This window comes from Oxyura jamaicensis, chromosome 5, assembly GCF_011077185.1.
Source record: "Oxyura jamaicensis isolate SHBP4307 breed ruddy duck chromosome 5, BPBGC_Ojam_1.0, whole genome shotgun sequence".
Classification (NCBI taxonomy): domain Eukaryota; kingdom Metazoa; phylum Chordata; class Aves; order Anseriformes; family Anatidae; genus Oxyura; species Oxyura jamaicensis.
Window position 1 is genome coordinate 30609241 of NC_048897.1, and position 14789 is coordinate 30624029.

At 42.5% G+C, this 14789-nt stretch overlaps 1 protein-coding gene across 2 annotated transcripts in view; it reads left to right on the top strand.

The window, feature by feature from the left end:
- AMBRA1 (autophagy and beclin 1 regulator 1) overlaps positions 1-14789 on the top strand; it is a 118438-nt gene that overhangs the window by 57656 nt on the left and 45993 nt on the right. For both annotated transcript variants that reach the window (XM_035327768.1, XM_035327769.1), the window contains exon 11: positions 8711-8821. In XM_035327768.1, coding sequence (XP_035183659.1) covers positions 8711-8821 — 111 coding nt within the window. The remainder of the gene's footprint in view (positions 1-8710; positions 8822-14789) is intronic.

Sequence of the window (14789 nt, forward strand, 5' to 3'; positions counted from 1 at the left end):
TTAAGTTGTCAGGACCTGCATTCTTATTAATGGAGCTGTGTTTTTCTCCAGGGACACGTGTTTTCATCTTAACCTCCCTCTCTGAGTACACATTCAGAACAGGCAAGCGTTTCCTCAGCAGACCTATCCTGGTCACAGGATATTATGTCTGTGAAATGTAATCAACCACTGAGCATGTTTAGCTTACTGCCTGGTATTGTGATGGTAACTCTGTTCGTGTCACTGAGCTGACGCAGCACTTTCGTTGTAGGTTTGGGTGCTCGGGGTTTATGCTGTAATATTGCTAGTCCTGAAATGTGTTTAAAGATAGTAAGAGTCTTTGCAAGACTTCCATTCACTGACGAGTGCAAGGCTTTGAATGTGTTTCTGTGCTCGGAGCTTTTATTACTATTGCATGCTGCTATTCCCACAATGAAAAGTGGCTCCAGTGTGGAAGCTTTGTGCTGTACTGATACACAGCTAAATCTCGGGAGTTTGGACCCTTCTGTGGAACATAATGCCTTTTGGATTAGTGAAAGTTGGTGTTATTACAGTGGGGTGGTTGATAAGGCATTTACGTGCTCTATGAAGGTACTGCTGTGTTTTTTTCCACTGCGGCTGAGTGTTTTGGCATAAGCCACGAATGCATTTGAAGTTGTGCTAGGCACACATTCTTGCAGTAAGAGCTGCAGAGGCGGTAGCAGACATTTGGTTTGCTGATTTGTTTGCATTAATAAGATTTCACGAAGTTAAAATGCACACTCACAAGGAAAAAGGCTATTCTCTGTGAAAAGCAGTTCACTTGATATTTTTACATCAGTTCTGCATCTATCTGTTGGCACAGCTACATTGCTTAGCTGGGAGTGCTGTTGTAACACTACTTGAGCATCTGCTCAGGAGAGGAGTTCTGTGGTGTGAACTGGAAGTGTGGCCACACGAGTCTATCAGGTACGGAGCCAACAATGAGGTACAACCTGTGTGGAGTATGAGAGAAAGACAGCAGGTGTGTCATTCCCTACAAGAAAATCTTAAGAAATCGGAGGAGCTCTGAATTAGCTAAACCCATATAAAGCAATTCTGGCAAGGCTGGGTTAGCCTGATACTGCCATAGCCTCTGTCAGACAAGTCAACTTAATATCAAGCGATATGTGAGGACTCGGCCCAACCAGTGCTTCAGTCACCCAGCACCACGAGCTCACATGGGCTCTTGTGCTTGGAGAGCCATCCAGGAAAGCAAGGCCCTCTTTCCAGCAGAGCTACGTGGGGAATTTTGTCCTTGTGTTCTCCAGAAATGTAGCAAAATGCGAGGGGAACTCAGGAGACCTGTGAGATTAGAGCCTGGTGGCATCTCTGGCCTACACAGAGTCCTGCTCCTTGGCGGAAGGCTGCCCCTTTGTTTGGTCTCAGCAAGGCTCTCCATCCGAGGCAATTAGGATTAGCAGTCACATTTCATGCTCTGAAAAGTCAGAAAGGGAAAGAAAAAGGAGTTTTATAAAAAAGACTTGCCTGCCAGGCACAGATTTCGCTCTGTTTTTGTGCAGAGAATAAACACAGATGTGAAGGTTAAAAAGCAGGCTTCCAACAGCCTTTAATGAAGGGCTTGGAAACGATGCGAGGGACTTGGCGGCGGAGGAGAGTGGAGGCAGTGCACAGGGCAGAGCTGGCAGAGGGAGGAGCTGGGGTGACACACGGCACAGATTAGCTCCTGAGACCTTGCTGGTTCACCTTCAGAGGGATTTCAGGAAATTCAGACTCTGGCAGGAGAGATGTGGCATTTTGGCTTCCAGAGCTACCTACTGTTTGGGGAAACGTAGAAGAGAGGAGAGCTGTAAACATGCCCTTGTGCATGGGCCCAAACAGGTGAAGGAAGAAAATACATGTTGCTTTGAAGGTTGCAAAGTTCTGCTTTCTTTTGCCTTTTCGTCTAGCAGTGTGTCCTGGCCTCATTTGGAAGTGCAAACCCCTTTCTCCAATCCTTTACTACATTTTATTAGGGCTTCTTCACGCATACAGACAAAATCATCTAAAATGCAGAAAATATGCAGACATGGTTGAAACAAAACATCAGATGAAATAAAGTGCAGATTGGAATGTATTTTTAGTGCCTGAATATTTTCCCTAAAAGCCTATGCTGTAGGAAACACGTTTTGCTGCTTGAATCATATGGTAATATGAGGCATGCTTTTGACACATACTGCTGTCACATGGAAACACAGAAATGGTCTCAAAACAAGCAACACTGTCTACAGATGCTTCTTTTAATGGCTCCAGCAGCTTGCTGATTGGAAGACTCTAGCCTTGACTCTTATTCCCAGCAAGGGGCCCAAATGGAGGGAAAAAAAAGGGGGGGGGGGGGCAAGCTTACATGCCCACCCACTTCTTAAACAACTTGTGATGGCTGTCACCGACAGTAGCAGATGTTTGTATTGGTTTCCATAAACTCTCACTGTCAAGCTCTTTTAATGATGCAGCATCTCTATTTGTAGGAGGATTTCACTTGACATTCTAGCCTGCTGACATTTATTTCCACCTGTGTGTTTTGTGGAGTACCTCCATCTCTTTAGGAATGGGGTGAAGTATCGGAATTCCAGGTGTTTAGGGACTGCCAGGAAACAAAGGGGGAGGGGGTTGCTCTTAAAAATACATGTATGCATGTGTGCTATTAATGTAAAGCAACTCACAAAGTAGAACCTTCCTCTAGGAATTCCTCTCTACTGCAGCTAAAAGCATCATAAATGACAAATGAGAAAGACAAACACTATAGAGTCCCTCTTCACAAAAGTTTTCCCATAAAGAAGAAAATTGCACTTAGAAGCTTTGAGTTGTACAAATGTAAGAGCACCGCTAAGACTTGCAAGCACGATTTAATGTGTCTGTTCTCTGTTGAATTGTACCAACTACCCTGCAAGAACAAACTTTTAAACTGTGCAAATGAAGTATCTTCTGAAGCAGTGAATCTACATAAACTAAATAATTACTTATCAGTAACAAGGTACAACTCTTGCTTTGGGTTCTGTTGCTGAAGTCAGTCTCACTGTCTCATTCATCCCTTCTCCTTCCTAGAAGCTGTTGAGCAAAAAAACAACAGGAGAAAAGAGTTCTTTTTACTGAAGAGAAAATTATCAGCTTGATTGATGAAGTGCAAACAATTAGGACAAGAGGGGAATGCATTTGAAAAGGACCTTAATATCTTCTAGTTTCCCTGAGGGAAAACTAGATCCTACAGTCAAAGAAAGATATTTCCCTTATGCATTTATGTATCAGTTGTTGCATGATCACACAGAGGAACGTCTCTGATGCTGGGATGTCAAGGAGCCACCGTGAGTGTACCAGGGATAGAAGCTTTGGGCAGGGCATCTGTTCATTTACTCTTTGTGTTCCTTGCAAATAAACGGATTTATTTTTTGAAGTCTGAAACTTGTGACAGGAACATTATTTCCCGTGTCATGCTTGCATTGTTCACAATGTGAATGAAGCCCTTGGACACTTGACTGAGGACATTCATCTTTGCTACCTGCAGCTGAGGCCTGCTCACATTCCCATCTGTTATTAGCGCTGTGGAACTGGGCATGCTAAGTGTTGCCCCTATTAGAATAAAATTTTGCAATAAGAATGAGCATGAATGGACAACTGCACTTCGTATTTTATACATCTGTGGTAAAGAAAAAATAATAGCTTTTTGAAGGGTTTAGCCTTCGGAGGGCTTAGACCTCTCTGGGGCTTTCTCAGTTAGCGTCATTGAATCGAACATCCCTTCAGCGTTTAGCAGATGCTGAACTACCCTCAGTAACATTTTGTGCATCCATTCTTGAAAATATTTTTGCCAGCTTGCTATTTAAAGCTTGCTGGTAAGTTGAAAGGGTCTCTTCAAATGGCTATTTAGCAAAATGAATCCTTGAAAAGGTTTCTAGGTTGCTACACATACTGTTTATACAACGTTAGCACAGTAATAGGTAGTTAGCTCCACCACTTCAAAAGCAACATCTTCATGGTAGCCTAGAATAAAGATTTGCCATGACTTGTCAAAATCATGTTCAGGATTGAATATATTTACTGTGATCAAAGGTAGTCCCCAAAGCCAGGCTGCAGCATAGAATAAGGTCAGAGATGTGCAAGAAGGTGCTACAACTCCAACTAGTTGACGAGGATCCAGTGATCAGCAGTCATGTAGCAGCTGAATTCAAATTGCTTCCAAATTGGTTGAGGAAATCCAATATATTCTTGCAGTAAAGAGCTTTATCTTTGGTTTATCAAATAAGCTTGTCCTGTGTCTTGGGCTTCCTGGAGGCTGGTTTATAGTAAATCTAGGACCAGTAAATGTAAAGCTCGCCATCTGTGACAGATCCCTTCTGCAAGTGTTGAATAACCTCAGCATCATTAGCTACAGTTACAAATGGGCACATAAAGAGGTAATTACTTCTCAAAGGTACTCATGCTTAAAGATGCAAGTACTGATCTAGGGGGAGTTTTATACCAGGGCCTAATCACTGTCTCAAATTGAGTCACAAATTAGCTCAGGGACTTTGCCAACTTCCTCAAAGGCGTCTGCCTTATCTTTAAGCATCTTAATAAATTTTTCTCTGACTGTGAGGGAATCTGCCAGACAGTAAAAACTTGAGGAGAAGATCTAGTCCGGGGGAAAAAAAATAAACTCCACTTTCTGTTAAGTTTATGGCAGAGAAATTTTTGTAGTATGTAGATGATCCACGTTCTTGAAACTTGTACCCCAGAGCCTGTGTAGTTGTACAGTATTAGCTCATTCTCTGAGAATCTGATAGGAGTAGTCTGGAATTATCCTGCTCTTCACCAGAAGAGTACCGTGGAAAGTGGGTTTGCACCTCTCTTTTTTTCCCTTTCAGTCTAAACTCAGATATTGGCTTGATTCATAAGTGAGCAATAGCTGACTGACAAAGGTTCATTTTCCACATGCCAAGATGAGTTGGACCCTCTGAGGGGATTGAGACTGATGGATAAATAACTGTCACGTGTAGGTGGCCTGTAAGAAAAGAATTTTTTTTTTTTTTTTGAGTCTTTGTTAAGACTTTTTACCCCCACTCTTTAAACTCTCCTGTCATGTGCTGAGTGGGGGTGGGTGGAGATCAGGGCGGTGGGGGGAGAAGGGGGTGCTGCTGAAAGCATTTATCTTCATTTCTGCCATCACCCAGTGTTTATTACGCAGTGATAGACAGACGCAGGAAAGCTGCCAATCAAACCTACGTTCACTGCATTTCAATTGGCCTTCACTTTGGCTTTCAGCATTTTGAAATCTACATCTCCTCTTCAGAAAAAGGTCATTCTGTTCATGATGATGACAAGCCCGAGACCCTCGGGTACCCGCTGCAGTCACTTGTGATCCCATCAAACAATGGAGGATCCAGAGCAGGACAGACTGTCAGGTGCTTGGTGAGAGTTGTTGCTTATAAGAGCTGATCTTATGCTGCCCAGATTTAAGAAACTGGGGTGTGATTTTTGCCTCCACTGAGTTACACTAGGTCTTAAGAGGCAACAGCACTTTCTTATGCTCTTGCTCAGACTGAAATCCTGACTGGGCAAAGCATCTGAGAACAAGTCCTGGAGCTGCACAGTGAGCAGAAGCTCTACAGTGAGGGTTTTAACATTTCTGTGAAGTTTTTCTACTGTGGTTTCAAGTTGTCCCTATCAACCAATGGAAAAAGCAAACAAAAAAGGTTAAGATAGCGTAATTGTGTACTGTGGTTTATTTTCTTCCCTAAATTAAATGTCTCAAATGTTTGCATGCTTTTAATTGTCTCTACTGTAGGACAGTGCGTGCATGCATGTGGGAGGCTTCTGGCAGGATTTGTGATACGATACAAATGTTATTCCCTCTTGTTGTATGTAACTAGATATAATTTAATAATTACAGTTCTCAATTACACAATTAGCGTAAGTGGAGGTAATTACTTAAAACATGTAGATCATCGAACTGCCATTTGTGTTGGGCTCAATTGTTTGGATTCTTTGAGAAATTGACCAAATCCCTCTGAACCTGCAATTTTCACTCTGTGAACATTGTTCCCTCCTCCTCCTTGATAAAGGTGTTTGTTTCTTGAAGCACTAGCATTAGTTGGTGGCTTTTGCTGGTTCTGGAATGTGTGCAGTAACGTCCTCTAGATGGGGAGAGGAGCTGCTGCTGTTCCTCTGGTAGCTTTTCCTGTAGGACATGGATGCCCTGGGAGGTGCAGGGGGGTGAGGTTCAGCTGAACCGTGACTCACCTGAAGGTCCCAGGGGAAGGGAAGGGAAGACCAGAATCTCTACAGGAAAACTTCAAAAACATTTGCCAACAGCTTTTTGATAGTACTTGTGTGACATTTGTGGAAGCCAGATGACTTGCTGTTTGTGGAGCAGTGGGTGATGTTGCTAGGCTTCTGTGATGCAGCGGGACTGCAACATTACTCTCCTAAGGATATATTATTCTACAGTTCATATATTATTGTCTGTGCCTACAAAGGTTATCATCATTGCAAAACAGGTGATGACCTTGTGATGCTGGTCTGTAGCAAGAAGATGAGTATTGTGCAATTATGTGCCCAGAGCAGTGCTTCCATTGCATGTCTTGGCAAAGTAATTCCTTGCCTTAGTCCTGTGAGGCCGTTGTTACCCAGTCAGTGATGCTAGGTACTGTTTGTGTGTGTGAAGCAGGTCCCAGTGCTCAAAATTAGCACAGGACCTAGTTTTTTGTTCTCCATCTGGTGGCTAGAGACAACACAGCAAGAGCTGCCCTTGTGTAACAGCCCTGAGCTTGTAATGAGGAGACTTTTAAAGCCAAAGGAACACAAAATTTAATTGTCCTTCTTCCACTTCTGGTTGCAAGATGTAATTTCATTAATGCATTGAGTCTGCTTTCTCCAGCGCGTCTCTTTTGTTCAGAGGAGCCTTTTGTTTGGGGGATGTGGAGAACGAGGCCTTGGGCGTATGAGAGAGCGAAGGAAATATTCTTGCTTTTGCTCTCCCAGTGATATGTGAGCATCTGTCAGGGGCAGATACAGAGGCTGAGCAGATGCACAATGGAGGTCTGTCAGTCGCTGCAGGCCTGGCACAGCTGAATACACAGCATAAAGCTGCCTGCTCAGAAATCTGGCTCTTGGCACATTTCAGAGCTTTCTCCAGAACCAAAAATCAGGACTTGAGACAGCTGATCTATGAAAAGGGGACTAGCAGGAGCCTTCTTGGTGTCTTTATCAGCACTGGTCTAGGATTTGCTTCCCAAATGGGCCCTGATCCCCTTGTTCTCTACTCTGCAGGGAAAATGTGTGCATCTGTGTGTGTATTTTCAGGCCGTATTTGTTTTACAGTCCTGAGTCTCCTTATCTTCTTCTGCATCAGTATCATTTACTAGCAGTTAGCCAGCTTTTAGTGCTCTGCACAGGCAGTTTTCCTGCTGGGTGCAGTAGCACAGGTGTCCCAGTGTTGCTCTTCCACTGATGCTGCTGTAGGAGCAAAGTCCTGAGGCAGTCCTGGGAGAAAGAAGCCACTGACTTTTCTGCCTGCTTCCCATCGGAGACAGCGTAGAGATGCCTACGTCCAGCCTGCTGAACCCTGGAGGCTGTGCTTTTCCCCATTTGTGTATGGGGACAATCTTGTTTTGCTCTCCCTTACCAAATTCTCTTACCATGAATGTCTCTGGGTGTCAGCGTGTGTATGTAGTACAAGGACTGCAGGCATCTGAAGGCCTTAGAGACCACAAATAGCACTAGGTTTTTGACTCCAGTACTATAAAGGGAGAACTGTTTCTTCTCTCCACTTGTCTCTATAGGGATTGCATTTAATGCCTCTGGGCTTTCTTCATGTATGCCGACTGAGTTAGCAGTGGCAGTTCCTTTCTGCCTGGAAAATTGTTCTTTGTGTTTCTGAATCATTCCGCTTAGCCGTGTGCTTTGGCTGCTGCCCAAATCCTAGGGTGGTTAGCAAAGGGCATGTCGTTTGCCTGGAGTCAGGGCAGTCCCCGCCTGCAGTAGCTTGGGCCACCCAGAACAGTAAAGGCAGGAGAATCCCGAGGCCAGCTCTTAGGTCCTCTGTACCAGGCAGAAGTATCCACTGTCCTGCTTATGCAAATAACTAACAATTTTTCTGTGCTTTCCCTGAATATACGGATTACCAAAGGCCACAGCCTGCAGTTGTGCTATTCTTATGCTATTTCAGAGGGTCCAAAAAGGAGTACCTGCATCAGGGGCATAGGTTAGGCTCTCTAGGGGGCTCTAATTTCACCTTCATTTCAGGTAGAGTTGCTAATATTCAGTTATAATCCTTACTGTGTGGCAAGTACTGCGTCCTTCTGAGTGGAGTTCACAGCAATAGCAAGGAATATGTCCCCAAATGTGTGTTATTTGACAGGGCAACAATTTTGCCCTTCATATCTGTACTAGAAAATTTTAGGTCTGTGAAAATTTTAGGTCTTTACTAGCACTGGTAAATAGTATGAGCTTGGATCAAATGAATCTGATTTATGATTTCCACCTTGTGGACCTGGGCAAATATCGCTTATCAAACTTCTTTCCTTTCAGAAATATGTTGCAAGGAAGTGCGTTCCTATTAATTTCCTGTGCTTCGTGGCTTATTTAGGTGTTGCCATTTCTGTAAATAAAGTTCCTTTAAGAATCTAGAGTCTTATGTCTTGGATTTTGAAAAGCTTTTTATGGTTTTGTCACCCTAGCTGTTCACTGGATGATCTCTTGGGGGTTAAATTGATATTTATTTCTACATTTTCTGTAGGTGCTGTGATTGGGGATGGACAGTCAGCTGTGGCCAGCAACATTGCCAACACAACCTATCGGCTCCAGTGGTGGGACTTCACAAAGTTTGACCTGCCTGAAATCAGCAATGGTAAGTTGGAAAGGACACTTTATTTTAAGTCTGCGCTAACTAGAGCTACCATAATCTGTACGATTTTTGGAAGGTAGGTATATATTGCAGGGCTTGGATTATTTGTCTTGTATTGGGAACTGCAAAATGCTTAGCCTTTTGTGAAAAGTGATATTGACGAAATGCATTCAGATCTGTTACTGCCTTGTTCATCTTGCATATTCTTGCTATCAGCAAATCCTTGTGTAAGTCAGGCTTTTTTTGTTAGTAATGTCATGAGAATATATAATCCTTGTACAAAAATTCTGTGTCCCATCCTCTCATTCTTTTGCCAAGTTTTTGAGGGATTACTGATTGGCATATTTATTGTCTTTATACCTTGGCATTAGAACCTGCTAATAAATTGGGTCTGGATGCTCCAAGATAGACGTACTGCTGTGAGTTAAAATGCTGCAATGTGTTCTGATAATTGGTGTCCTGGTCTGATGCTTGCCACAGTGTTGTAAGCTTCTAGCCATTTGCAAAAGCAATGATTTGTTCCATATCTCACATGGAAGACGTTTCCGGGTCAAGAATGAGCAGTATTACTGTGGGGGTGGTGGTTGTGGTTGTCCTTTCCCTTCCCTTTGTGAAATTAGACCATAGTTTTACAGGTGTACTGTGCTGGTGTAAGCTAGCTCTTGCACTGGAAGAGGCTTGTTATGCTGGTGCAAGAATATTTGATACTTGTAGTCAGCTGATCAAGAAATGACATTTGGGGGGATTTGATACTAAAATTACTAAAATGGCTATTTTAAACCCAGAATGGTATCCTGATATAGCTTGCTGCACAGCTGCAGGAATGTTTGTGGCAGCCTGAGCTGAAGAAATAAGATAGAAGATAGGTAGGAATGTTTGTACAGTGATTTTTAATGTAGGCCATCTCTATGCATATATGAAATTTATTGCTTGACTTCTTTTTAGGGGGAACAGGGATTCTGTTTTTAAGAAAGTTTTTAAGGTCCCTTCCAATCCAAACCATTCTGTGATTCTACATCTTTTGTTTTTACAGATAGCCATTGAAATGAACTAAGTAGAAAACCTCTCCCAGACTAAGCTGTCTGTTCTGCATTTCCAAAAATTACATATCCACCAAGACTTGTCTCTGGAGTACTGTCCTGCTGCTTAATAAAAATAAATAAATAAACACCAAAGGAACACATACAGTGACACTGTAGCAGCAGAAATGCAGAGAATTGAACTAGGAGGGGCCATTCATCTCCCAGAGGCTGGGAAATCAGAGTAGCTAGGGGAAAGCTAGCAGGTGCCCATCCCATTACAAAAAGCTGCTTCTTACTGTGTCGTTCCTCCAGACAAAGTATCTGGCGTTTGTCTCATATCCTTCCTTCATGTTTTATAGAATATTGTGGTGTGATGTTTATAGCCTGGTGGGAAATAGAAGCCCTGATTTTAGAAGATAGCCCTTGATGTTATATGGGGGAAAGGTGCTTTATATTTTGTCTGAGAAGCGTTCTGTCTCATGGTAAGGAGCATGCAGAGTCATTTTGAAAGCAGAATATTTCATTGAATTTAAATGTGCCAGTGCTTTGATATGTCTTGTTAAGTGCCAAACTGTAGTGCTAATATGAGTTTGTAGGCTGAGGATCAGTGTACAAGGTAAAGTTTTGCCATGTGGTGGCAATACTTTCCATGGTCCATCCAGAACCAGGAGCAGAATAAAGCTGAGACCAGAGGGGGAAGCATCTTGCTGCTGACTTAGATTCCTGGGGACTTCTCTGCAAGCTTGTAAAGTATTTGAAGAGTGGTGCAGCTGCTAATAGGTTTTCTGGCCTCATCTGGCTGCTGAGGAGCCGGCTGCTGTTTTTTTTTTTTTTTTCTTTTGAAAAAAAAATGCCCAAGGTGTTTATAATTTATGGAATTCTGTAGAAAATAAGGACCATCTGCTGTTCAAGGCATTAGTATTTCAGTCTTCTCCTTCTCCTCTACCACTTCTGAAATCTCTTCTGAATAGCTGGATATTGGGCTAATGCCTCTGTCATTGTGCCCTTCTTGCAGGCAGGGTTCCTGTTACAAGCCCATCGCTGGCTCTTCTGACTCCCCACTCTGTAATACTTGGCATGTCCATCTTGATTTATGACCTTTTGGAAATGTTTGGGTTTACTGTGTTTTCACTTCCGATGTTGAGCCCAAATCTGGCTTTTCTAGGTCATTAGCCCTATCTCCCTTTGCAAAGGTCTAGTAAGGGTGTATGAATGTGGAGCAGCTGTGCTCATCCCCAAACAGGCATTTACCAAGCTTGCACATGCTCCAAACAAAGGCAAGCTGCAATTTTGCCAAACCAGAAGGACATTAATGTAGATTAGGGTTACTGATATTCCCCCTTTATAGCCTGATGCTTGGTAGTGCTGCTGCTGATCTGTGTTTTTAAGTGCCAGGCCCAGTTTTATATAATGAGGCTTCCATGAAGAAACGTGCTTCTTGGTAAAAACATTGCTCCAGGTGCAAAAATTTGCAGAGATATTGCAAAACAAAGTGTGTAACAGTGGAATGGAGGATTGGAGGATTTTTTTTCAGACTGTTTGTGGTCTTGGACACAAACTATTTTCCCACTAAAGCATTTGACCTCAATATCTCATTTTTTTTCCATCATTTTCTGTAAATCAGAGATGGTCATGTGAGAGAGTCTGCTTACAAAGAGGGTGCTATTGCACTTCCTGGGACAGACTTGAGCCACAAGTGGTTTGGGAGCAAAGGCAGATGAGATGATGCAGCTGAAATTTAGGACTGCCTGCCAGCTCCACTTTCAGAGGAATGGTTCTGTGGCCAACCTCCATCTCAGAGCAGCTCTTCTTCCTGTTACAATTAAACAAAGAGAAGGTAGTTTGGGAATAGGATGTTTTTCACTGAAACAATACGCCTGAGCAAGTGACAGGGTCGCGATTAGCGCAGCCCTGTGATCTCAGCACCCTCAGAGCCCCTGGGCTGTGACCTCCGTGTGCGCAGGACTCGGCTCCAGGGCAAGGACCTCGCTGACACCACATCCAGCGCAGAAGGGGACTCCAACAGTCTTGGGGAGATGGCTCTGCAGAGACCTGGGGAAATTTTATCCTCCAGCCTATCTTCCTCTGTTATTTACAAAACAGAAGAAGATAGCTTCAGATTTCTTCTCTCCTTTTGCCAGTTTTCATTTTATTAACTTCAAAATGAATATGACCCAGCCTTTGATTGTAACTGACAGTTTTGATGACATTGGGCTGGGGAGTTTATTTGGCAGCAGAAACAAAGCTATCTCTAGCCATTTATTTAATATTATTCTAGTAGGTGCTGCTGCTATCACTACCTCAGATCCTTAAAATTGCCTGCAGCTAACAGGTAAGAAGTTGAATATAGTTTCTTGTGCTACTCACTGCTCATTACTTCAATTGCTAACCACCATGGCTGGACTGATCTAGTTCTTCCACGTTCAGTCACGAGTCAGGAATTTGTCCTCTGCTGTCTGTAACACTGACTGGGACTTGAGAAAGGTGATCTGGTCACTGCTTGATGATTTACAGTGTGATGCAGAAAAACTTAGAAGGAAAAAAACACATTAAGAAAGCACCATCATTAGGGGTGACTAGGAGAGGATGGAAGCCTGTACCCTCGATTGTGTGCTGGGTTATCTCTGGCAAGCAGTGCTGGTCCTGCTGGCCTTCCAGGCCTTCCCCCGCTTCAACTGGGATTATGCTGTAGGTGTCAGCACTCCAAGTTGGCACAAGAGCTTGATTAATTTGTTCTCTGATGTTTCTTTTGATCTATTCTGTCAGCTCGATGGCTGCATTAACAACAAAAGAAAACAAGAGATGAAAGGGTGGCCTTGTTGCAACTGGTTTTCCAAAAATAGCAGTTTTCCCTTAAAATCTTCTGCATTGGCTTTGTTTTCATAGATTGGGACTCAGACTCAAAGAAATCAAATAGTTTGTGACTTTGTCAAACACATAAATCTCATGGTCCTCCTCATGACTTGGGAGTCTCTTAGGTGCTGTTCCTTAAGATGAAACCTTGCTGAGATCTCCACCCCTCAATTTTATGTTTTATTCTCGCAGAGTAAGGCAGAGTAAGCTCCTTTGGTTCTAGGTGTCAGCGCTACGGAATTGCCTTGTCTTTTGCAAGTGAGGAAAGAGCAAAGAACCATGATGCCAATGTGAATCAGATCTTGAAAGACAGAAATAAAGGGCACTCTTCTTGTTCAGTGCAACTTGCATCTGTGATGTTTTATGTTCCAGACACACATCAAGGGGGAAAGATAGTTCACTTCTGGCAGGGGAGCTCACAATCTGTTTTGCTAAGAGGCATTCAGCATATGCATTAAACCTTAAAAAGAACATGACATGCAGTCATGTTGGACATCATTGTGAAGAGCTCACCAAAAGCCACTGTTCTGTATGCTGTGCTGGAAGAGGAGAGGAAGGAAAAGAACAACAACAACAACAACAAACAAAACAAAACAAAACAAAACAAAAAAAGGTAGAAAATAAGTTCTATGTGATAAATGGACTATTGGTGGTGACCGAAAATGGATATTGCTTTAAAAGGTCATAGTTAAAGCTACGTGAGGAGGAGGATTACAGACCTAGAGAGGGAGAAAATTGGCCATTGAACTGCAAAGATATATATAAGACCTGTCAATGTCTCTGAATCTATAAAAGGTACAGAAGAAATTTAAGCATTTCTTACCTTATGAAAATTACACACGTACAAAGCTGCATTTTATTTAAAAATAAAACAACTTGAAAAACATATGAAGACGTAAGAATTGTCTAGACTTCAATTTTTCAATAGCTACAGGAACAAGGAAAAAACATAGCCTGTGCCCCAAAAAAATGGTATCTAATATTTCTTGCACCAGGAGTTGGTCAGTGCAGAAGGTTTCCTGGGCTAAATGACACCCATACCTTTGGTCTGGTGAGGCAAATATACTAACTTGCTATTTGATGCTCAATATTAGACGTAGAGAAACTATGGATAACTGATGGAAGCTATCCTGAGCTCAGAGATACAGAACAATAATTTATATACCTAGAGGAATAAGAAGGAGAGAGAATTGTTTTTAGATCCCAAAGCAAGGAATTGGATTAGATTTTTGTCTTCGAATAATTGGAAGGTTTTGGAGAGCAGGCTTTTGTACTTCATAGTTGTATCTCTGGCAGATGTTCTTCCTGTGTAATGTGTATTTTCCATTTGTTGTTGGCCTTCTTGCTTGGTTCTCTTAAGTAGTTTATGCAGGTTTGGCTGGGAGGATCCTCATACTCACCTGTTCAGTAAGTCCCCATCCCCTTTTTTCTAATTTTTTTTTTTTTTACTACCATGGCAGATTAGAGTACGGCTCCAAAGAAATAGATGAGAAAGGTGACCCTTTAACCACTGAGCCTAGTTCCCTGCTGTCTTAGGCAAGCGCATCCTATAGCTCCTCTTATTCTGTGTTGAAATTAAATTCTTTGCCCCTTTCAATTCTTCTGAAAAACTATTCTACAGTCTTACTACTCTGATTATAAATAAATAAATCTAATTTCTAAACTTAATGTCTGCTTTTACCCACTTACTCACCTGTCAATGCTATTTGTGAAGAGAACTATGACTAATGTTCTCTGGCACTTATGTTTTTGGAACTTTTTTCTAAATGCAATCCCATTTCCTCTCAATCACTTTTTTAAACCATAAAATAAATCCTACGTTTCCCCCAGTAGTCTTTATAGCTATTTACCGTATCTGCTATCATTTAGGGTTTAACCTTTTTTGAACATGGATAACTAAAACTGTGCTCAGTATCCTGCATGTGCTCTCGCCACAAGCTTGTGTGCTAGCAGTGACATTTCCCTAGTGAACGTGCTCCCCAGTGCAGTTCAGGATTGCCATCTCTTTCACTGTTTTGCTAGGTGGGTGGCTCAGTCCTTGCTATGATCACCAAAGTTGATCCTCTGTTGTTTCCAAGTGACAAAGCAGAAGTTTT